Source organism: Camarhynchus parvulus, chromosome 15, assembly GCF_901933205.1.
Source record: "Camarhynchus parvulus chromosome 15, STF_HiC, whole genome shotgun sequence".
NCBI lineage: Eukaryota > Metazoa > Chordata > Aves > Passeriformes > Thraupidae > Camarhynchus > Camarhynchus parvulus.
Window position 1 is genome coordinate 3,817,929 of NC_044585.1, and position 22,706 is coordinate 3,840,634.

The 22,706-nt window shown below is 45.0% G+C and overlaps 1 protein-coding gene across 1 annotated transcript in view; it reads right to left on the reverse strand.

Annotated features, from left to right (window-relative positions):
• Positions 1-22,706, reverse strand: part of BICDL1 (BICD family like cargo adaptor 1) — a 48,817-nt gene that overhangs the window by 21,507 nt on the left and 4,604 nt on the right. Inside the window, exon 2 of the mRNA XM_030959268.1 lies at positions 22,155-22,370. Within this exon, the coding sequence (XP_030815128.1) occupies positions 22,155-22,370 (216 nt within the window). The remainder of the gene's footprint in view (positions 1-22,154; positions 22,371-22,706) is intronic.

Below are 22,706 nucleotides of genomic sequence, written 5' to 3' on the forward strand. Positions count from 1 at the left end.
TAACTAGGAACAGTCTTCATCCAGTTTTTCTAGACATGAAACAAAGTCTTCTGAGCTGAGCTCTGGTCACGGAATCTTTCTTGTCATGCTACATTTGTTTCAGAGGTTATTAATCCTGCTGCCAAACTACCCTTTCTAATTGCTTGTAAAATAGAGATTTTAACATCAGCTTGCATTAATTTATGAAAGCCACCTTGACAGTGTCCAGTATTTCTCAGGCTTTATGGTGTATATTCAGACAGTGTCTGCTTCAGTTCTCAGCACTGCTGGTGGTGTGCACCTGTACATGTGTGTTTTAAACCATGAGCTCCCCACTGATTACTTCTAACATGCTCTTTTTACTTGTGGCATCAGTGAAGATGTAACCTCCCATCTCTATTTCCTCTTTAATGTTCAATATGGCTTTTGCTGAATGGAAGTGAGTTTGTTCTGCCTCAGCCAGCCTGTCGGGCTTTCTCTTCTCCATCAGTGTTTCCTAAACATTAAAAGCTAAATCTTTTCTGGTTCTGTCAGTCACTTAGCAATGCACTGATTTTGCTAGAGACAAGTAATATTCTTTGCAGAAAGGGAGACATATATTGCCCAATATCACAGCTTTGCTCTGTAGTTAAAAATGAATTAATTTCCTCAGTATGGGCAAATTGGCCAATGCAGCCGCCAGGCAAGATTTGAAACGTATCTGCAAAAGCATAGACATCAATTCACAATTAGACATATCCAATCAACTGTGAGATTTGTTTTCTGGTCTTCAGGCAAGGTTTCGATGAGATTTGGGCAGTGCAAGAAGAGCAGGAGGACATTTTGGCTTCTGCTCTAATTAAGGGCTTTTCATCATTGCAAACTTGATTAAGTTTCTCTTGTGATTAATTCCCAAGTGCTAAAATACACAAAGATCTACATGTGTATATCTCTGGTAGAAAGAGATGCTTGCCAGCTACAAGAACTCCATGAGGTTTAACATCTGGAATATATGAGCAATAAATACATAAAACAAATATAAATAAATTGGACCAATGATGTTTCTCTGAAGGGGGGATCTTTGAGAAGTTAGAGATGGACTGTGACAAATTAATGGCTTGCAGGTTAGTCTTAGCCAAAGAAAACCTTCCTCTGGGGTAAGAGTTGATAAATAAAGCTAACTGATTACAAAATATCTAGCTAAAGTAATGTCACAAAGAAAAGGAGAATGGAAAAAGTTTAATAGACTGTAGCTGGGTGGAGAAACCAATGTTTCCATATGATTTACTTCTACAAACAAGATGATTAAGATTTAACAAAGGATATTGAAGATTTTTCTTGCCTAAAATAGCTAAGAAAGAGAAGTTCTAATTAGTGCTAAATTTGTAACACTCAGGAGAGCGTGTTACCCTTTTTATTAATTTGCTAATAGCTGAGTTCAAGGGACTTCCAGTTCCCACCCTGGTCCCATTAACACTTCAAACCACTAATTGCTGCCTCCCCTGGCTGCAGGTTCCTGGATTCCCAGCTCTTCTCTGGAAGGAAAATATATTTGGCTACTAAAACATAACCAGAGCAGGAAACAACAACAACAACAAATTGCTTTAGATTAGTAATTTACAAATTGTTAATCTGGCTTCTGAGGGAAGTCCCAGAGGATTGGGATTGCTGTCTTGCCACTGCAGCCAGCATCCTGGTGCTGGAAGAAGCCTGCTTTTCTGGGATACTTGATCCATGCCAATAAATTGGCTGTTTCCCATCCCTTGGCACATTGGCACCATAAGCCACCATCAATATTTTGCACACCTGGAAGTTGCTCAGTTTGGGAATCTTTGAGAGATTTTTAGCAAAGCTTTGAATGCAGGTCAACTTCAAATTGTTATTTGAAACATTAGCCTGTCCAGGAAAAGTTCTTACATAATAGAGGTGCTTGCATTCACCACCTCTTGGGGCCTTCAGCTTGTATTTGCTGATTGATGTGCCCAGAGGGATTCCCTGTGGAATTCTCTGTGGAGAAGAGCAGCGGCACCCTGGTGGGCTGCCCAGATGCCCACCCAGCTGCTCTCACCCCCCCTTCTCAACAATGGGGGAGAAAATAAGATTTAAAAGCTTGTGGGTTGAGACAAAGACAGGGAGATTACACACTATTAGGGAATTTGAAGTTAAAAACAGTGACCAGTAAAGTAAAAGGTAAAGCTCAGACCAGCCACTGCCTGGGACTGGATTAGCAATGGGGATTTTTGTGGTGAGGGAGAGGATGGAGCTGTACTGAGGGTGGATATTGTCCACCCTGGTGGGGTTGTGATGGTGCTGTTTCTTTGTGGTGTGAGGAGGTTTTTTTAGGGCTGATGTCATCAGGGGAGCTGTGCAGGGTGTGTGGAGAGTGAAGATTCTAATGACCATTATGAAATTAGCATTTTGCTGAGGCAAGGGGTGGAATTTATTTGCTCCAGAGACCTCTTCCTGCTTCTCCCCAGTGCAGCACAGGACATAGGAGCTGGGAAGTGTCCCCATCCCTGCCAAATGGGGAGTGGGGCTGAATCCTCCTCCTCACTTCATCCTTCACTCTGCTACTGCCCAGCTGTGGGGGATTTCAGGCTGAAGGGCTTTCCCTCTGGCAGGAAACAGGCTGCCACAGGCCAGCTCCATGGGGTGGGGGGCCCTACACTGACAACAGGACAGGGGGACAAAACAGTAAACAAAAGAATGTTATTTTTGCACAATAACATTTTTGCACAAAATTAATCTGTCCAGAAAAAAGGAAAGCAGAGATCTTGGTCCAAAGGACTGCCAAAGCAAGGAGACTCAGTAATGGAGGAAAGGCACTATTATGACTCTTTTAAAGCATCAGGCTGGGGACACATCAGTGATGGGAAGAGCCTCACGGCTGCAGCATTAAACCTATTCTGAGAGGATTCTGTGAGACAAAGGGCAGCAGTGGCAGCTTATGCTAAGCTCTGCACTACTTCCACAGTTTTGACATTTTGGAAATACAAGAACACAAGCTTTTATTGCTTGCATGAAAGTGAGAAATTTTTGCTGCAGATTTGTTCCCTTTCCCTTCTGTAGGACAACTGGGAAATGCATAGTGTGTCCTTTGGCCTCACTCCTATATACCTGAGTTTTACCATAAAAAACCCCAAGAATGCATTTCCTCTCAACAAGCCCTAGTTGTGCAGTGGGTGAAAATGGGTCAATGCCAATCAACTCTGACGCCTCACACCTGAGAGGCAGTGGCCCAGCTGGCTGAAAGAGACAGCAGAGAGCACCTGGGGCTTTGCATTTTGGGGTGGGGTGGTCTGGCACCTGCTTCTTGAGGCGGAGGTAAGAATGGAGATATTTAGTGCCTTGTGGAAATAGCTACCAATCTTGGCTCTTCTCAGGCAGAAGCTGGATTTTGTGCTTTTGGAAGGAGGAAGTGTTTGCATTGTATGACTCTGATTGCTTCCTATATTTCTGGTGACTGGAGAACCGTGTAAGTGTGGCTAGAGATGGAGAAAAGCTACTGACGCCTTTTTTATTTTCAAGCGTCCTTGAAAAGTCCTTTTATCAAAGATGGTTGACTTTTGCTGCATCACTAAGCAAAGTGTGAAAAGCTAGATGGGGTTTTCCTGGCAATGTTCTTTTTTTCCCTTCCTGTAAGGTTAGGTGATACATCAAAACCAGTGTGCAAGGCAAGCATCTGAATGCTTTGGGAAAGAGCTCAGGGGGATGAATGCAAAATGGTGGCCTTCATCTTGTCTTTTAGTAAGTGCTCAGATAACTGATTGAGGCCAAAAACCATTAGCTTGAGCTAAATCAATTTACAGGATTAGGAACTGCAAGGGCAGTTGGGTGCCATATGGGGGTAACTCTACTTGGGTGTAACACTTCCAGGTCTGTTATCTGAATGAAAGAAAGAGCTTCACAAGTGGCTGTGGGCTGTTTTAGGAGGTGCTTAAACACGAGCCTCCCTTTTTTTTGTGGTTTATTCTTGACCTAAACATTTGGCTCTTGTGGAGAAGAAAATAGAGTGTGTGGAAAAATGAGTCAGCCAGCTTCCTGTGGGAGGGACTGCAGGAGGCACGATGCTTTGAATGCTGCAATAAATTAGCACTGGAGATAATTCAGAGGACAAAGTGTGCCTGGAGGACACGCCATGCTAAGCAGTGCACGAAGTGGCTCCTGCTCTGTGTGCAAATCCTGCTTTGCAGAAGAAGTGTGGGAGATGAGACAGCTCTGCACTGTGTCTGTTGTGGGGCTCTGCACAGACAGCTGAACATGGGCTTGTTGGCAGCTGCTTGGCTCCTGGATGGGGAGAGGATTAGGGTAATAAAATGTGACACCAGCAGGCTGGTCTGGTTCTGTGGGGATGCTGCACATCACCTGGAGTGCAGCATTTGTTACCTATTGCACATGGAAGCAGAAAGGCTGCAATAATCAAGTCTGGTGGAGCTGAGAGGAACCACCACAATAATTCACTGCAGCACAGCCTAGTCTTTGTTGCAAGGGAGTCTGGGACCTTCAGGTTAGAAAATTTGTCATTCCCCTTGTGCCCATGCAAGAGCACAGTGCCTGGAGTTCTGTACTGGACTAGCAGAGGGAATGGTACAGCTGGACAGTTCATGTTTTGCATCAGTAAGCTCTGTGGTCTGCTCTCCAAGATAACTTCCAATGCATTTCTAACATTTAATTTCCACTAATAAGTTTTTTTCCCCTGAAAAAGGCATATTTTATCTTGATAGACCCTTTTGGCCATTACCTTTGATGTGGGTTTTTAATCCAGATTTGCTGGAACTCAGTCTGTCTTTGTTACACGAGCTAAAGGCTGAAAAATATTTCTTCCAGTAACTTCCTAGTGAGCCAAAAGCATGGGTCAGATGAGAGGACAATGAAATACAAAATGCCTGACTAGTTTGGAAATAACTGAAATGGAAACACAAATACTTAACCTGGTCATTAAAACCTTTTGAAAAATTAAGAAGGTTACAATGATGGAGACAAAGAAATGTAACATTCCCTCCTGCCTGAGAGGCTTTGCTGTCTTTCCATGGTAGCCTGAAGTCAGGACAGGCAATCTCCATTCTTGAATTAATTCTTTTACAAAATCATTTTAGTCTTAAGACCTTAAACCTGGAGGTGCTCAAACCCAAATGGTTGTGCCTGGAAGAAAGAGACAATAATTAAGCTTCTTACAGTCTCTTGGTCTGGCTTTAAGCACTCTCTCCCCTTTATTTCAAGACAAATTAACTGAGTTCTATTGGGGATATCTAATACCTGATGGCAAACTAGCAGTTCTGTCTGCTCTTGAAATCTTCATGTCTACACCACATTAAGCTCACAATATACTGTTTTAGGATTGATTAGTAGTAAATACAAGCCAGAAGTTTTCCAGTGTGTGTAGACTTGGTGCTCAAACCTGCAGTTACAAACATGTCTGAAGGTGTGAAAATAGGGGTGACCATTCCCATATATGTGAAATGAATTAGTGCCAAAAGAGATGGGACAAAATTCAAGGAGTTGGTTTAAAATATATTCAACTCTCCCAGGAAGTCTTCAGTCAGGAAGAGAGAAAACATTTTCTCAAATGTATATTTAAATTTTATGGTACATTGACCTGGACATGTTTGATTAGCTTTTAAATCCCTGCAAAGTTTGATTCCAAATAACTTCTATCAGGCTGTTTCTTAAAAACAGTGCTCATGTCTGTTTGCTCATATCCTTAAAAACTTGATAAACTTATTTCAAAAGTGGGAGGAAGAAGAGCTAAGAAGTGGTTTTTGGAGCTTGGCTTGACTAATGCAAGATGTGCAAGTGTTCAGTGCAGGATGATTTCTCATAGCCAATACAGTAGAACTTGTGGCTGCTTTCTGTGGAAAAATAAGGAAACCCAAAGTCTATAGTGAATATTGGCCAGGATGAAAGCTACAGCTTCAAACTATTCCAATAAAGTTTCCTCTTCACTTAGTGTTTTAACCACAGACAGGTGCAATAGGGTCACACATGGAAAGTGAATGCCATAAAAATGAGCAGGTCCATCACAAAGATTTGGAAACTTTGTGATGGACTGGAAACCATGAAACTCATATGGCAGCATGTCACATTGCAGCACTCAAATAAAAAGGTACAAATCTATGTTCTTAAAGGATTGTTCTGGAGCTGTTAAGTAACATTTTACTTGAAAATATTTCTTGGTCAGCTAGTACTTGATCTGTCCTTCTAAACACAAAAGAACTGTGCTGAATACCTGCAGACCAAAAGCTTCTAGAGAGATACCATTTAACTTAGCAGTGCTTCTTCCTGTACTTTGGCAGCCTCCAGCTATATCTGAATTGTTCTCCCTCTTGACAGCATGAAAAGATCTGTTCAGAGCATAAGGTCTTTGGAGCAGACTTTGAGCACAAGGCAGACCTTGCTCTTGGTGACTGCTGACAAAAGATAATTACAATGTGTTAGTAATAACATCTGAGCACTTTGATCTGCTGAAGCTGAATCTATACTTAGTGCATTAACATGGGTAATAAGTACAGGAATTCTGTCTCCTTTTAGCCCAGCTTTGCTCTGTTTCCACCCAGGTTGAGCCTGTGGAGGCAGGTGCAGCAGATGCTGGAACACAGCATGTTTACCTTCTGTGCAGTGCACAGATGTAAACACTGAGGGGATTAGGTCTTTAATTCCCAGATCCTCAGGGCAGGGCTTGGCCTTCAGAGCAGTCTGCACCTCCCCAGCTGTACATAGGGGCAAATATGCAATAGTAATTTCTAGTGTGAGCCAGAGTCTAAATTCACAGCAGGTGTATTCAAAGCTGAAGATAAATTTTCCAAACCACATTTGTAACTCAGCTTTTGGGAAGCTTCTCAGTACTTCTGCAAGTGGCCAGATCTTATTCATGTGATAATGATCTTATGCATGTCTCTCCCTCCAGAGAGACTGCATGGCTGTAGCTGCGGTCAGTGTCTGGATGAATGGAGGGTCTGGAAATATAGATCTCTCCTTGCAGCTCTGTCCTCCTACAATCTTGCTTTTAAAAAGCTCTTGCATGAATCTTATTGAAATAACAGCTTTTGGAAAACTTGTTGGCATTTTTGGTACTTTAAGTCCTACAACAGGCTGTGCTTGGAAATAAAAAATAATGCAAATAGATGTGGAGAGGAAACATAGCTGAAAAACGAGGTGGGTGCAGCACATGTTGTGGGGTGGCATATAAAGGATACTATACTCTGCCAAACCATACACATGCAGGGGAATCATTATCAGGGACTGGAAAGAGCCCCTCTCTGTATGAGAGTGTGCAGTGTATGTGAGTATCACTAAAGGTAAAGTATGGATGGTCCTGTATGGGAGAAGATGCCTCAGTCACCAACCGTTCATGTATTTTTCTGATGGAAAAGAAGTGCAGTGTTTTTGGAGGAAGAAAAACCTGCTGCATCAACATCCCAGCAGCTCTGTCAGAGTAACTGCCAGGGAGAGAGTCCACTGGAAGCGTTACAAAAGCTGTGCTTGGCTGTGGGCAGCCAGTTTGGCACAAACCTGTTAGACTCAGACTTGTACCTGTAGCCAAGGTTTTGCAAATCCAGGTCAGGTGTCATTCAAGTGAAAGCCCTTTTTCTCACTGTCCAAGATGCTGCTTAGAGGGATAAGAGTCGCTGAAGCTGTGATTTTTTGGCACAGAGGCTGTTGCTTTTTGACAACTGACTCCATGCAGACGCAGCCAGCTCTCAGCAAGCCTGGGCTGAGCTGGAGCAGGTGCCAGGCAGGTCTGGGACTGACCCACAGCCCTGGTGTGGGGCTGCCTGCAAACCTGTAAGCACTGCTCAAGGTCTTAGACTGGGAAACACTGCACAGACAGAATCAGCAGCCTGTCCTGTTCGATGCTGAGAAAAGATCTCTTTTCTCTGTGAAGGTTTCACAGCTGAGGCTTTGGCTGGTAAGAAGCATGCTTCCCTCCTTCACCAAAGCTTCCTGTTCACCCTCAGAGATTTAAACAAGGAGAGTTTCCTTACAGCTCCCCTTTAGGGAAAATATTGTTGCTTTTGGCTTTGGAGCTTTTAAACAGAAGTCAGTATCAATGACATGTACCCTGTGCATGTCCCTTTTGACCCTACCTAGGGCCAAAAAAGGGAACAGGAGACCAGCTGTAAAGTGCAACAAGAAAAACACAACAAAAGTCGTGTGGCAGTGGCTGTTCTTCAGCTTCAGAGACTCCCTGACAAGTTACTGTTGGGAATGTGCTTCATTTTCAAAGCCCTGTTTGAGCATGCTCATACTCTACCTGTGGCAACCTTAGTTGCTTGCCAGGTATGTTCATTTATCACTTTATCTTCAGCAGAGAGGGCTGCCTTGCCTGAGTGTGTGTGGATTCTCCTGCATTTAATCGTGGGCTGATCTACTCCATCTCTTCTGCTACTACAGCAGGATTTTAAACTGGGATCCTCCCTAGCTTTGCTGCACATAAATGATTAACTTTCTCTTCCTCTTGCTGCCTGAAATCAAGAGTAATGTGACCAGTGACAGAGGAGACTGTGGTATTCAGCTCTCAGCAGTTTTTATTACTCCTGCTGCTGTAGCTGAATTTCTCTATGTGCACAAGCCAGTGGTAGCAGTACTAAATCTCCAGAGCCCCTGCTGTGTGCTGGAGTGCCTAAAATTGTGCTGCTTAGAGCTTCTGCCAGCACACAGACATGTGAGTGAGCTAGGAGGGCTTTCATCCTATCAGTGCTAAAAATCACCTGCCTTAAGCCACTGATCCCTTTCCCCCCTCCTTGCAAGTCTTGCATGCAGTGAGGTGTGTGCTGGAGCTGGCAGATGGCTGGGGAGCAAACAGGTCCACACAAGCATGCAAAAAAATCAGGTTGCATCACTGCTAACCAGCCTGTGCCAGGACCTGGGTTTTCTTCTGCCTGTCACTGCCCTGCCTACACTGGCTTCCCCATCACCCCTTGGCTTGGCTGTTTGGTGACCTACCTCCTGGAACATTTTCACCCCTCTTCTCTCAGCTCTCTCTAGTTGATTAGTCTAAGAGATATCAGCCATGGCACATTGTTGAATTCATTTTTGGACGCAATGCTGTGCCAGAGATCTGTTTGCTCAGTTACAGAAATACTATTATTTCTGCTGCAGTATGTCTGGATTTGGTTTTGTTCCTGAGGCTGGTGCTGATTCCAGCCTCCTTTCCTTGGCTCTGCTTAAAGACTTTTTTTGTTGTTCTGTTGAATTTGAGCAGATATCCCCAGTTTGGAAAGTTATAAAGAACTGAGTGGATTGAAGAAGGAACAAGTGGTTCAATCATGTCACTACTGCAGCACAGGTAGGCTTTTATCACTTAGATCTTCAACTCTTAACACCTGTATGCCATGCAGGGCTGCTCAGCTCCATGCACAGGCACTTTCTGCCTCTCCTGTGTGGAGACAGGTCTCATGTCAGTGTCACTCATGGCAAAAGCTGGCTCTGGGTGCCCAGGATGCCACATGAGACAAGGAACTTCTTCCTCAGCAGACCCACGTATCATGTGGGGTTGAGACAAGCCTTCATGCAAGTGGAGCATGAGTGGAAGCTCCTTGACTTGATGCTTTGGTCATGTCTGCCTGAGCAGTGGGGCACGAGGGTGCAACCCAGAGCGGCTTGCTCAGAGGCACAAAGTCCAAGTACAACCCATGTCAGACAGTGTGTGCACACCAAGTGATGACCTGAACCCCGGGTAGTTTTCAGAAATTAACAGGTTAAAGTGAAGCATAATTTTGTTAAGCTCTTGCAGGGATTTGGAATTTCCCAGTGTGATCCCACTGACAGCAAGGGACGAAGGAGATAAAGATATTAGAGCCAAGTTTTCAGCACAAGCCTTCTCTCAAGTACTGATTCAAAATACAGCTTTACATGTCAAGCTGTGAAACATCAAGTATATCCATGTCTCAAACTTATTTATTTAGAGGACAAGACAAATACTACAGTTAAAAAGCTCTCTATTGATTTTCACCCTTACTGAGGTTTGCTGAAAGGGTCTAGGATTTCATATTGTTTATGGCAACAATTAAACACTACCAGGAAAGGAGTGTTTTGGCCAGGTCCCTTCACAGAGTCTGAATTTACACGAGGGTTATGAGGCTCATTGGGGCTAATCCCTGCCAGCATTATACATCATCTGACAGTTGCCAAGGAGACAAGGATAATCTGAGTGAAACAAGATATGTGAGAAGGGTATTTATGGACATTTGCCTAACGATGCTGGTGGAATGCACCAAGAAGTGATTATCTGAGTGCCTTTGAAGTACTACCTCTTCTGTGATGAATATGGAGGACTTGTACACATGCAAAAAATGCCCCTGTGAAATTAAAGCAGCAGCAGCTTGGCCTTGATTTTTTCCTTTTATCCTATGGTAGCCTCATCCAGTGCTGTGGGTGATGCCTTAAGATTTTAGCCTTTATATTTTTCAAATTCTGTACTGCATTAATGCATAACTCTAAACTCCATATAAAGTATTAACTACTGTCTTCACATTTTGGTCAGACAAAACAATTCCTGTAAGCCTAAAACTCAAGGACACCCTACAGCTTCAGGCCCTGAAAAGTACAAACAAAAGTGACTTGAGGGGGAGCAAACTGGGGGTAAATTACTTCATTACCTGAAGCTGAACCCTGATATGCAAATGGACCAAACTTTGTGTGAAAAACTTGTGACCATCATCCATCTTGGGTGTAGCCTCTGGGAGGCTCCTGACTGCCCAAGCTATACCTATTGAAGGCCTTTAACAAATACCTGCTGCTATTCTCTTAACCTTGTCCAGCCTCTGCTCTAGGCAGTCACTCCAAGGTTTCATGGGGAGGGGCAGACAAGGCTTTTGCAGTGCTGTGAGTTCCCTGTCCAGCCACCTGCACTCTGTGGCATCAGCAGAGCATACACAAGGATAAAGAATGTAAAGAAGCCATTTCAGTCTGTCAGAGGCTTAATGAGAACTGTCCACTCCACATGCTTGAAATACTCACAGGTGCCTCAGGCCAAGTGGTGTGAGGGGAGGGAAGAGTGGAGGTGTGCAGGTACTCACAGGCATGGAGGTGTGTGGGCTTTCTGGATGGCTTTACAGCCAGCCAGCCCATTCCTCCCCCCTGCAGGGTGAGCCCAGCTGCACCACAGACACCTGGCTCTGGGTGCTTGTGTCACATTCACTGAGCTGTGGGCAGGGTCAGCATCATGGCCTACTCGGTATGTGGGTCTAGACAGGCATTTTGGGCAATTATGGCACTTTCCCTGACCTGGGGTGCCTTATAGCTCTGCTTAGGGAGATTAAATAAGCCAGAGAGTTAATACCTTCATTTGAACAAGTTCATGCTTGGAAAGGCTTCTGCACTGTTGGTTTCACACAGCAAAATATTTCCTTGGCAGGGTGCTCCATGGCCATGAAAAGGGTCAGGTCAGAGATTGTTGGAGGAGGCCCATGTCTGGGACCAGGAGCACTAAAATTGTGTGATCTGGAGCTTTCCCACATTGGGCAAATCTTCCCTTCCTGTGCTGAGGTGAGGCAGTGACATGCAGAGGGAGAAAGCTGCCTGCCTCCTTCCCTCTCCCCCAGTTTGACCTTCTTAGTCTCTGATACTGTCTCTTGATGGAGGATTAAGAAGGATGGGAAGGCAGAAGGAATTTCCCAAGTTTTGAATGCCTGATGCAAAGAACTCCTTTGAAAGGAGGGAGATGCTGAGAGCCAGCCTGCAGCTGATGGGCCGTGTCTCGTGATGCCAGAGTTAATCTGGGTAAGCAGAGATTAACTGAGCTGCTGGATTGGATAATGCCTGAACTGGTTTATTGCAGCTTCTGCTGATAAAGCTGTCCAAGCCTCAGAGACCCCTCCTTGTCTGCAGCTCTGCAGGGTGAGGGCCTGTGCCCATGGCAGCAGTGCCTCAGGCACAGGAAGGTCCCAGGAAGAGGCGGCATTAATGAAATCATCAATTTCATAAGCATTTGCCTGGACCCCTTAAAGCTTTAAGTATATATGAGTTAGACTTCACTAAGAGTCTGGTCCCTTGTGCTAAAGTGGAGAGTGAAAGAAAGGCTAAGCAGCACAACATTTAGGGAGAATTTATGTGAAAAGTGAAGTACAACATCCAATAAAGCCTAGGAAAATAAATCTCTCTGGAATAGAGGCAAATCTACAGGAGTAGTTTGAGTTGGCAAATCCCTGTGCAACTTCATAGCTGATCAATAGATGTTATTTAGACAAATACCACACTGCTACATTCTACCAACAATCTCTTTTAAACAAACACGGTCATTCCAGGCTTTCTCATTTGGCTTCTAAACATAAATCTGTTGAAAGTATGACTCCCACAAAATCTGACTCTATTCAAGCATTTTGAATAATGGTCTGTTTACATTTGTTTTCACCCTTTCATTACTTTATGTCCATGTAGAGTTAAAATGCAAGTCAGTTCCAAAGCCTTTGAGATCTCACATTCCTTGTGAGCATTCCCTCAGGTTTCTCTGCCTCATTCTTTAGTATTCATGAATAGCAAGAAAACATGACCTGATGTTAGTCAAACTCTTGCCTGCGTAAAAGGGAAACCTCAGAAGGTCTCTTTCAGACTTAACTTTGCCTAGTTCTTCTCATATCAGTGCAGAAATTGGCCAGCCCTCCCTGACTGGTGTCAGCTTGGCTACTTCCCAAAAGTTTCCTTTGATGGAGACCTTGTAGAGTTTCTGGGCCATCTCTTCTACTCAGCCAAACTTACAGCTGTTTTTTGGGTTTTTTAAAATATCAGTCTAATTTTTATCCTGCAATTTATACATATGGCCATTTATGTAAGGGACATGGAGAATAAAGAAAGCTTATACTTGGTCAAGGAGTAATGTCTGAGCACTAGCTTTACCCTGTCATGCTGTCAGTGTGGGACACAGAGCACTAAATTCCTGTTCCACGTCTTAAAAACAAACAACAAGCCCCACCCCAGCTCATCCCCATTCTGTAAGATCAAGAGAACTCTTGACTACTCTCCCTGAGTGGAGAAGAGATTTTTCATTCACTAGGGTCTTGTTTATTGTTTTTCATTGAAAAGTCTGTCAGTGCCTCAGTTTTCTGGTGTTTCAATAAAATCTATGCCAATCCCTTGCTAACCAAGTACAGCAACAATGGACAGCTCTTTAGGTACTTCTCCAAAAGGCCTTCTCTTGAGATTTGTGGGTGCTTTTGTCCTGAAACGCTTCACCTGTAAAAGCAAATGGGACTATGGATCTCTTCTATAAATATAGACCCTTCCCTCCAGCAAGTCTTGAGGTTTGTACCTGTCTAATGGTCCTGGTGTGAGTGACAAATCTACACCTGAATTGTAGAAGACTTCAATTTTCCTGGATTTGAGTTTGTAGGCAGCCAAGTACAATGGTGCTTTGTTCAACAAGTAACCAGGAACAGCTCAGGCTAAATAGTTGCCAAATGGAACAGCTTTCTAAGAGCACTCCTGTCACTACAAAACTGTGCCAAGTCTGGAAGTGGATTCAGGAACAAACTTTAAAGGGTATAGAGAACAAAGCAATCACAAGGTTAAATTTTGTTATTTTGGTGCACTGAAGTGCAAAGGAACTGAAGGATTCCATTTAAAGGGCAAATCCAATGAGCTGGATGCTTTAGTTACCCCAACATCAGCAGGTCGTGTAACTGTTCTGTGAAAGCTCTGCAGCTATGACACATCTGCATTACTGTGCTAATCTTGGTAGAGTCATAACCCAGCTGAAACTATCCAAGCAGTCTCTCCTTTTAAAAATGTTCTTTCCATGCTTCAACATCAGAACCTTCCAGGCAAGAACAGTTAGGAGAGGAAAAGAACAGTTAATGGAATTGTTCCCAACACTTCTGACCTCAGCAGTCCCCCCTCAAACACTGACAGGGATCCCATCCATGATGGAAATCTGTTGCAAGACTTGGCATCCCCAGAACTGAGCCTCTGTAGAAGGATAACTGCTGAGGCCATGAGGCCAGCCTGTATCTCCTCCAAATTAAATGCTTCCTTGGGCTGCTTATGAGCAGCCTTTTACTCCAGTTGCTTTGACATGCAGGTCCCTTGACTTATACCAGTTGTTTTCTGTTGTACCCTTGCCTCTGGATCCTGTTGTGCCCCTGTCTGAGGTGGCATTTCCCATCCCTGTGGTGGTGCTGCCAAGCACGAGCCAGCTCTGTATTGCATTGTGGCCACCAGAAGTCAACAAGAGTGTCTTGCTGATCCTGTATCTCTGCTCAAAATAAACTGGGTTCTGCTAAACGCCATTCTAAACAAAATGTTGGTTAAGCTCTTGGCTATTTTGCAAGAGGCCTCTGATTTCATGGGTAATCAGAGCACTCAATACAGCTGGCAAAACCCTCTCATTGTAGAAGAGACTTTCCTCTTGAGCTATTGTCTACTAAATTGCATTTAGAAAAAGCAAGCCTGCTTGAAAAAAGAAGACTTTCATTATAAGGTGTGCAAACTTTATAAGCCAGAATGGGTCTTTAAAGATCAAATGCTTTTAATTGGTTTTTTCTTATGTAGCTGTTTGCAAAGCTTTCAATCATGTTTGTCTCTGGTTCTAGCTAGTAATGCAGTGGCTGGATACAAACACCTTCTGTGTCCTACTTTCTAGAATCTCCTGGAGGAAGTGTTTACAGCAAGTGTGAATAAGCAGAAATATTTTGAAAAAAATTTCTTCTGCCCATGTGTTCATACCTCTGAGCTACTGCATAATAAAACAATTCCAATAAATAACCTGGATGTAAACAGAATAGCCACTCAAAATTTTTAGTGCTGTGTAAGAGGGGAGGAAGGACTCATTCAGAATTTTATCTTCTTACTCCAGGACAAGTTCAGCTTCAGTTTTATGTTGGATTCTGGCTTTCAGATGTTCACAGATTTGTGGTGCTGCTGATGTCTCAAGATATAAGCCTTGCACAAACTTTTGAAATCTCTTCTAGGACCACTTGCTGGAGGAGAAAGCTGGGCTATGAGCTGGGCTCAGCTGAAGTGCAGAAAGAACAGTGTATGGCTGACTACCCAGAGCTTTACACCTACGTGTATTTGTCCACTCATTCCTGCAGATGCGCCGCCTGGTGAAAGGGGGGGTGGTGGGACAGGAGGAGTGGCTCTGTGATGGTTCACAGGGCAGCCTCTGCTGCCTCATCCAGGCACAACAGCCTCGGAGGGTGGGAGATGAGCCGCGCACAGCCTGCAGGCTCAGTGGCTCGGGCAGACAGTCATTTCCCTGGTGCCACGTCCCGAGCTGGACTCCCGGGAGATGCTGTGTGCCAAATCCCCAGCAGGGTCACTGCGAGGGCTCACTGATCTGCTCACGAGGGGCTCTTTTCACCCAGCATACAAAATGTTTGCCTGTCCCAGCAGGCTCGGGAGCCTATTGTGGATGGTACAGACAACAGGCTGCCTGGGGCTGATTTTGGGGGGGAAACTGCCGTGAGCAGAGGAGGGAAGGCGGGGAGGGGCCCGCGGGGGATGCAGAGGCGCCGCGGGAACACGTCCCGGCAGCGAGCCGAGCCCACGGGGGTGGCAGACGGGCCGCGGCCACCGCCCGCCCGCCTCGGACGTCACAAGTGCGTCTCCCTGCGTGTCCCTGACTGTCGTGGCGTTACAGGCACAGAAATCACACCCGGTTGCCACGGCAACATCACCAGCCGGGACACGCCGTGCTGTCATCCAGCAACCAGCGAGGAGTCCCCGGGGACGGAGGGGATGTTCTGCTGCCCCAGGGGAGGATGAGGGTCCCACCCAGGCCCTGGGACCCAGAGATGCCATACTTTTGCCCAGAAGCAGCGACTTGTGTAGCTCCACTGCCTTAGTTTAATCCTTTTCCTAGGGATGGCTTTGCTATTCATGAGCCCCTGTTTTATTCCATGCACAGCTTTCATAGAAGCATGAAATGTTAAGAGATTGGAATGGACCTTAGAGATCATCTAGTCCCAATTCCCCCTGCCACAGGCAGGGAATTTTCCCACTAGACCAGGCTGTTCCAAACCCTGTCCAACCTGTTTTTGAACATTGGCAGGGCTGGGACAGCCACAACCTCCCTGGGCAATCTGCTCCAGTGCTCAGCACCCTCACAGGAGAGAAATTTCTTTCTAATACTTAACCTAAATTTCCCTTTTAATTTGTCCCCATTCCCCCTTGTCCTATCACTACAGCCCATTCTCTTTCTGCCCATTCTTTAAGTGCTCATCAGCCAAAGGACTCAAGGTTAAAAATCTTCCAGGAAATGAGTGTGTGCAAAATCCTTGGGCAAATTCTGTAGGGGTGCTCCCCCTCATGTTTGCTGAAATTACTTTGGCACTTCCTGTATTTATTCCTTGATGTCTGGATCGCCCTGTTCCTGTTGGGTCCCAAAGCTCTGTGTGTCCTAACATGGGGTTAATGGGTGCTGCAGGCTTGGACTGACTCTCAGCAGAGCGTTGAGCCTCTCTCCTTGTTCTCCCAGAAGGACAAGTGCCACTCAGCAGTGACCTCAAAGTGTTTCTCCATTACCTTCTAGGGCACTGAATCATTTCATTGAAGGACTCTGCAGGCAAGAAGAGGCAGCTGCAGTCACGTCCTATATTCACAGCCTCAGCATGGAAAGCCTCAGCACTCCAGGCCTGATGTGGCATGAAGCTGAATTATTAACAAGTGCTCTCTGCTAGAGGAGAAGCAACTGGAGAGAAGGAGCCTTTCTCATTAGTATTCCCTGGGTGATCAGGGATCTGGCTATGTGGCGTGAGGATCTGCTGATGCTCCAGAGGGGTGGGGAGCTGGAGAATGAGGTTACTGGGAGGTTCACTGGAATCAGTGTTTGGCTCTGTCTGGTGCTGGTGTCTGTTTCCTCTCACCTCAGCATGTGTGACACGAGCGTGCCTCATGCCAGGCACAAAACAGTGCTCAAGGGCTGTCTGTCTTCCCCCAAGGAATAAGCAGCCCCACTAAAGCTGCCATGACAAGCAGGTCCTTCAGCCCCTTCAACAGGAAGCAGTGCTGCCCTTTCTCCTGCAATCTCCCCTTCCATTGAATTTGGACTGCTCAGTGGAGATGCAGGTGAAGTTTTGCTACTCAGGACTCTGTGCTTGAGGAATTCAGTGCAGAGTTCCTTCTAATAAGCTACTCACTGAATAGGTCCAGTAAATACTTTGAAGAGTAAAAACTGGAGAGTTTTTATGAAAAAGAATTCAGTGTAGTGGTTGATCTGCACCTTGAAATGTAGGGATAGTAAAAGCAACTCTTCTTTAGCCCAGGTTTATTCAGGATCTTTGGATAAAAATAAACTCCCTGAAGCAGGACTTAAATTCAGCCTGATTTGCCTCTGTGTTAAGGATGGAGCTCCCAACAGACCCTGCTGGGCTACTGGAGACAACTTAATAAACAAGACATAAGGAGGCTTCCATTAAGGACCTTATTTTATAGATAAAATAAGGAATTAAAGACATAATTCATAGTACAATTGCTACAAATCTCTGCATGGCAAAAGCAGTGCATCTTGCCCAGCACATTTCTTCCAATAACTTTCTTTTTCAGTGAATAATCTGAATTTCTTAAAACTAACATTGTTCATATGCTGATAGACCCAGCAACAACCATTCAGAAAAATCTCTTCAAATAAATAACTGACAACAGACCTGCCTCTCCTGTGTGTTCTTGACCAAAAAAGGATGTATTTAAAATACAAGTAATTTGGAAAGGAGAATACATTATGGTTAGCTTGTTCTTAAATAAAAACCTGTTTCTTTCAAAGCAAAGCTAGGCAGTGCCTGCCAGTTCTCTAACATGCTGCATGTTCGAGCATGAAGTGAGAAACTTCAACTGAAATATTACTGAAAGGAGGGTTTTGTGGTTAGTAAATAATACCTCCTCTGGAGAATTGTGGGCTGGCTGCTCCTGTTCTTGCTGTAGCAGAGGGATTGACTGAAACACCTCATTCTTTGTAGCAGCATGCTGGCTCTAGATGCTGAGTGAATCTAAGGAGTTGGTGATTGAGGGCCCCTCTGAGGGATGCCACAGCAGCCCAGCGTTCCCCTCTACACACAAGGAGCTGTTTCAGCAGTGCAAGATGACACTCTGCCAGTGCCCGGGGAAACAGATTTGCATTGCAAAACCTACCTGAGCCTGACATTGTGAAATCGCTCCCCGGTGCTCCATGAACCATAAAAAAGCCCAGCTGAACCGGGCAGGATGAGCCTTGCCCAAGCTACACGCAGCAAACAGCTCCAGGAGCCAGAGCTGGGGAGCAGGAAATGTGTGGGAAAACCATCTGGTGAAGGCACTCAGAAACAGCGTGGAAGTCTTTTTTCATTCACTTCCTGACATAGTAATATGTTGTCTCATTATAGGAAGATGACTGCTTGTTATTATTATTTGTATTAGTAACTCCTAGAAGCCCAAAGGTGGAGACAGGACTCTTGCTGTGCTACCTGCTGTGGGCACATGTAAGAGGAGACCTTTCCCTATACACACTCCTCCATAAAAGGACAGAAGGCATGGGATTATGGTTTTTGTGTTTTTCTTTTTTCTTTTTCTTTTTTTATCCTCGTGGGGAACTGAAACAGATGGGAGAGACTGAAGGAGCTGGAAACAGAACATGTAATAATTCCCAAGCCTCGACTTTCTCAGCAGAACTGTTCTTTGCCTCATACTTTAGCTCTGAGTTCTGGTGAGTGGTTTGTACCCTGGCACACTGCTCATGAGGAGCTCTTCAGTTCTCCTTGGTAAACTTGGCATTTAGCTTGGTGTGGACACACTGCTGAGAGCTCCTGCACCCTTTGCCGTGCTGAGGCAGGGGGAGGGAAATCAAAGCAATGTGCAGAAGGGATTTTAATCATCATGTAGCAAATTAAAAAATACTGTGGAGGTCTTAAACTTGCTCTTTGGCATTTCAATCATGTCTTTCATCATGTGCTCCCAGTCCAGCCAACCAAATATTCCCCATGGTTTAATGCTGCTCTAACCTCAGGCAGTATCTTTGTTCTGCTAAAAGCAGAGAACCAAAGGCTGTATTTCAAGAGGAGGCAAAGTTCCTTATAGCCTACTTACTATTATTAGATATTTAAAGTTCTCCTATATCACCACTTCATTGGAAGACCTCAAAACTTTTTAAGGACCTTATTTTAGCCTCTTGGTGACAGAGGCAAGAGGCTAATTTTTAGATACTGGAACAGACTTAAAATTCCTATCCTTGAGTTTTCCTTATCAGTCCCTGCTAGAACTGATGATGGATTTTTTCAGTCCCAGGCATTAATTGCAAGATAGAGCTTTCCAGGTCCCCTTGCTGTCCTTGTGTGGGTGTGTGTGCTTGGTTGGTTGGCATTCGTGCCAGGTTTAGACAAAGTGAGTATGTGTTGGCTTTTCATCTCTGGGGAAGGCAGAGTTTAAAAAATGTCCTAAGGACTAATTAGTTGGTGAAAGTATGGCAGCAGCAGGAAGGAGGAGGGGCAGGATGGAGGAGATGGTGGCTGCTGCCCTGCTTTGAGATAAAAGAGCTGAAGCCCAGGGAATCCAGCAGAAACAAGCAGGACCGTGTGGGCTGGCAGCTCCTGAGGCTGACTGTCATTCTACACATAGAGCCTTGTGCCAAGGGGATACCTTCTCCAGGAGTGAGATGATCAAGTGTTGTTAAGTGGGGCCACGAGGTGTTAATTGCTAAAAACTGTAGAAATTCAAATTTGAGGAGCTTCTAGTGTAGAATGACTCTACCAGAGAGAAGCCTGTCTTTGTGTCCTGTGAGTGAAGCAGGATATAGTGTTGGATGGGGCAGACTTGGGGCTCTGAATAAGGCTTTCATCACCTTATCCCGGACTTCTCTTAACCCTCTGCTCCCAAACAACCCATGGTGACACAAATGCAGAGCCAGGAACAACACAAGGAGGATACCAGCAACATCTTAAAGGTCACAGAAGCTGTAACAGCACCTCTTTGGAGGGCTTTTCCTCTCCCACTGCTCAGTTCATGATCCCAGGAGAGACTCCAGCCTATAGCAAGCACATCCATGTTACTCTTATTTGTCCTTTTTATTAGTTGGAAGCCTAAGTGGTAACAGGAGCCAGAACTACATGGGTGCAGGGTTCAGGCAGTGCCACTGCCTCAGGGATTACATGTGTAACCTCTTCAGAATAAAAGAGACCAGACACATGAGACTGCAAATACACTATGGAGCAGCAAATAGGGAATATTAAGCAGCTAATATAATGCTGAGATTTTTAAAAGCCTCAGCTAAAGCCCTGAGAATGACAACAGATTGTTCCCTACTCTCTTTCAATTTGTCCAGGTTTTCCTGACTGTGGGAAGACTGTTTACACCCTTGCTGTACCCATTGCTGTATTTGAGTTACTGGCAAGTTTTGGCCAGGTGACAAACTCAATGAGCACTGAATCATGCCTCGGCAAACATCAGCTCTGTCTCTATCAGAGCTTATCTGCATTGGAGAAAAACTCTCCTCCAGGCTGGGAGCAGGGCTGGGCTGGAATGGGAAGGGCAGCACCAATACTCAGCATTTTTGAATGAGGAAGTTCTGAAGCGGGTCAATGAAGACCATTTCTGGCACTAATAGGGAGTTAAGGGAACAAAACCCATGCTTGGACACCACATGCTGGTAGACTTAACTTGGTGGTTCCTCTGACAAGGCTTTGTGGAGTGGCTCTCTGAGAGAGAGGTGGCTGTGAGAGGTTCCTGTAGCACAAGTATCATATGAGGATAATCCCACCTGGTTTAAAAGCCCAAAACAGGCTATCTGGTCTGCCTCTCCTACCTTCTAGTCTGCTCTTCTAGTTTATGCTTCTGCTGGGACAATAACAAATCTTCCATTCCCCAGCCAGTGACAGAAATCATACACACACAGAAGGAGCCAAGTTATTAGCCCAGGATAAGAAACCTGACACAACACAGGGCTTGTGCAATCTTGGGTGGAAACCCTGATCCATGGTGTATCTGGAATGAGCTCTGTCCAGAGAAAAGGTGAAAGATCTGTAGCTCACTTGGGACACATTGCTTTAAGAACATGGATAAACTTAGCAGTATTCCTGAGCTAAGGAAGATCAGGTTTTTTTGGGTTTTTTTTTTCTCTTTTCTTTTTAAAGCTAGTTAACCAAATTGGAATAAGTTACTTTTTTAATCCTTGACAAGAAAATCTACAGTGGAATGAGGAATGATTTCCTCAAGTGTCAGTACAGAGTGTCATACCCAACACTAGCTCCTCTCACCTCCAGAGGCACAGGACAACTGCATACAGAGCTTGAGTGAAGACCTGTACATCTGGCCCTCTTCAGAGTCCTCTGATCCTAGTGTTGTGGTTGAGGTGTCCACCCTCCCATAGGCAAAATCCCTGTGTCAGCCCCAGAGACTCAGCTCTGACAGAATTTAGTCTGAGAGATGTTCTTACAGCATGAGGTGGGCCTCTTCAGCCTGAATCTGTGTGTGTGTGTTTTTGTTCTATGCTATTTTGGGAATAAGCAACTGATAACAAGCAAATGCTTTCGTCTGCTGGAGTAACTGTGTTCTCAAGCATTAAAATTATGGTTTGTACTAACTGTCCAGTGGGGAGGAAAAAAATCAAGGCTCTTAATTCCAGAAGACAGGTTAACTTCTGTGGGAAGGAGGCAGAAACTGTTAAGTCTTTTGCTGTCAGAAAGAAACTCATGCTGCAAGTATTCAGTCAATTAGGCTGATTTGTAGCAGCCTCACTATAAATCCTCTTTCATTCAGAGGCAAGTTAAGCTCTTTGATGAAACACAGCATTCCAAGGAATTTCGGTAGGTTCTCACACATCTAACCACGGCAAAGTTATCTGTAGTGACACACCATCTGAGAATGACATGGGATGTTCAATTCTACAACATTACAGCCAATGTATCTCAAAAAAGGGAGGCCTGCAAAAAGCCTTTCAGCCCACTGTTGCAGATTAGCCTTCTTCTTGCATGCTAAATTTGTTCAGCCTATTAGTAAATTAGAAACAGATTTTCTACATCAGTTCTAGATACAAAAACAGTTGAGAGAGATAACTATGCAGTAAATGACCACTCAACCCAGAAACGCAACTGTTTTGCCCAAGAAATGCATCACTCCTTAGAGGTGTAAAATCAGTTTAAAGGCAGCATGTCTTATCACCACACCTGTGTAACATGACCAGAGGCAGAACCCTTTTTTTCCCTGGAAGCTGGAGCTTCCCCACTCCTTTGCCCCAGAGGGGGATAACAGCAGAGCCATGACCCTGTCCCGTGCCGAGCTGTGCCACCCAGCTGACTCACCCTGCTGAGCTGGTCCAGGAGTCTTTGGTTCTGCTCGGAGAGTTCCTGGACAGCGCGCGTCTTCTCGCGGTCGGCCTCGCGCAGGTGGACCTGCTGCTTCTCCAGCTCGTCCTGCAGCTGCTTCACGTCGCTCTCCAGCTCTGACACCCTTCCTTCCCACTCTCCCTCCTTGTTCTCAAATCGCCGCCGCAGCTCGTGCTTCTCTTGCTCCAGGTGCTACGTGATGGGGGAGAAGAGGTTAGGAAGGGAGGGAAAAAAGGTGAGTGTCTCCTTTTCCTCCTCTATGCTAGGGCTAAAACCTTGTGCAGGAAAGAGGATGGTGCTGGAGCGTGACAATGCCATGGAGATAACAATTCCACATCAGGGCAGGTCACTGGCACTAAAGCCATTTTCCATTTCCAGCAATTGGCCTGTCCTTGGCCACTGGAGTTCAGCACATTGAATTTTTACTGAAATAACTGCCAAAAGAGTGAAGCAGGCTGCATGTCAATAGGCGAGATATATAGGTCAGACAGAGCAATTGATTTAGCAGAGCCCAGCTTAACTCCAAAG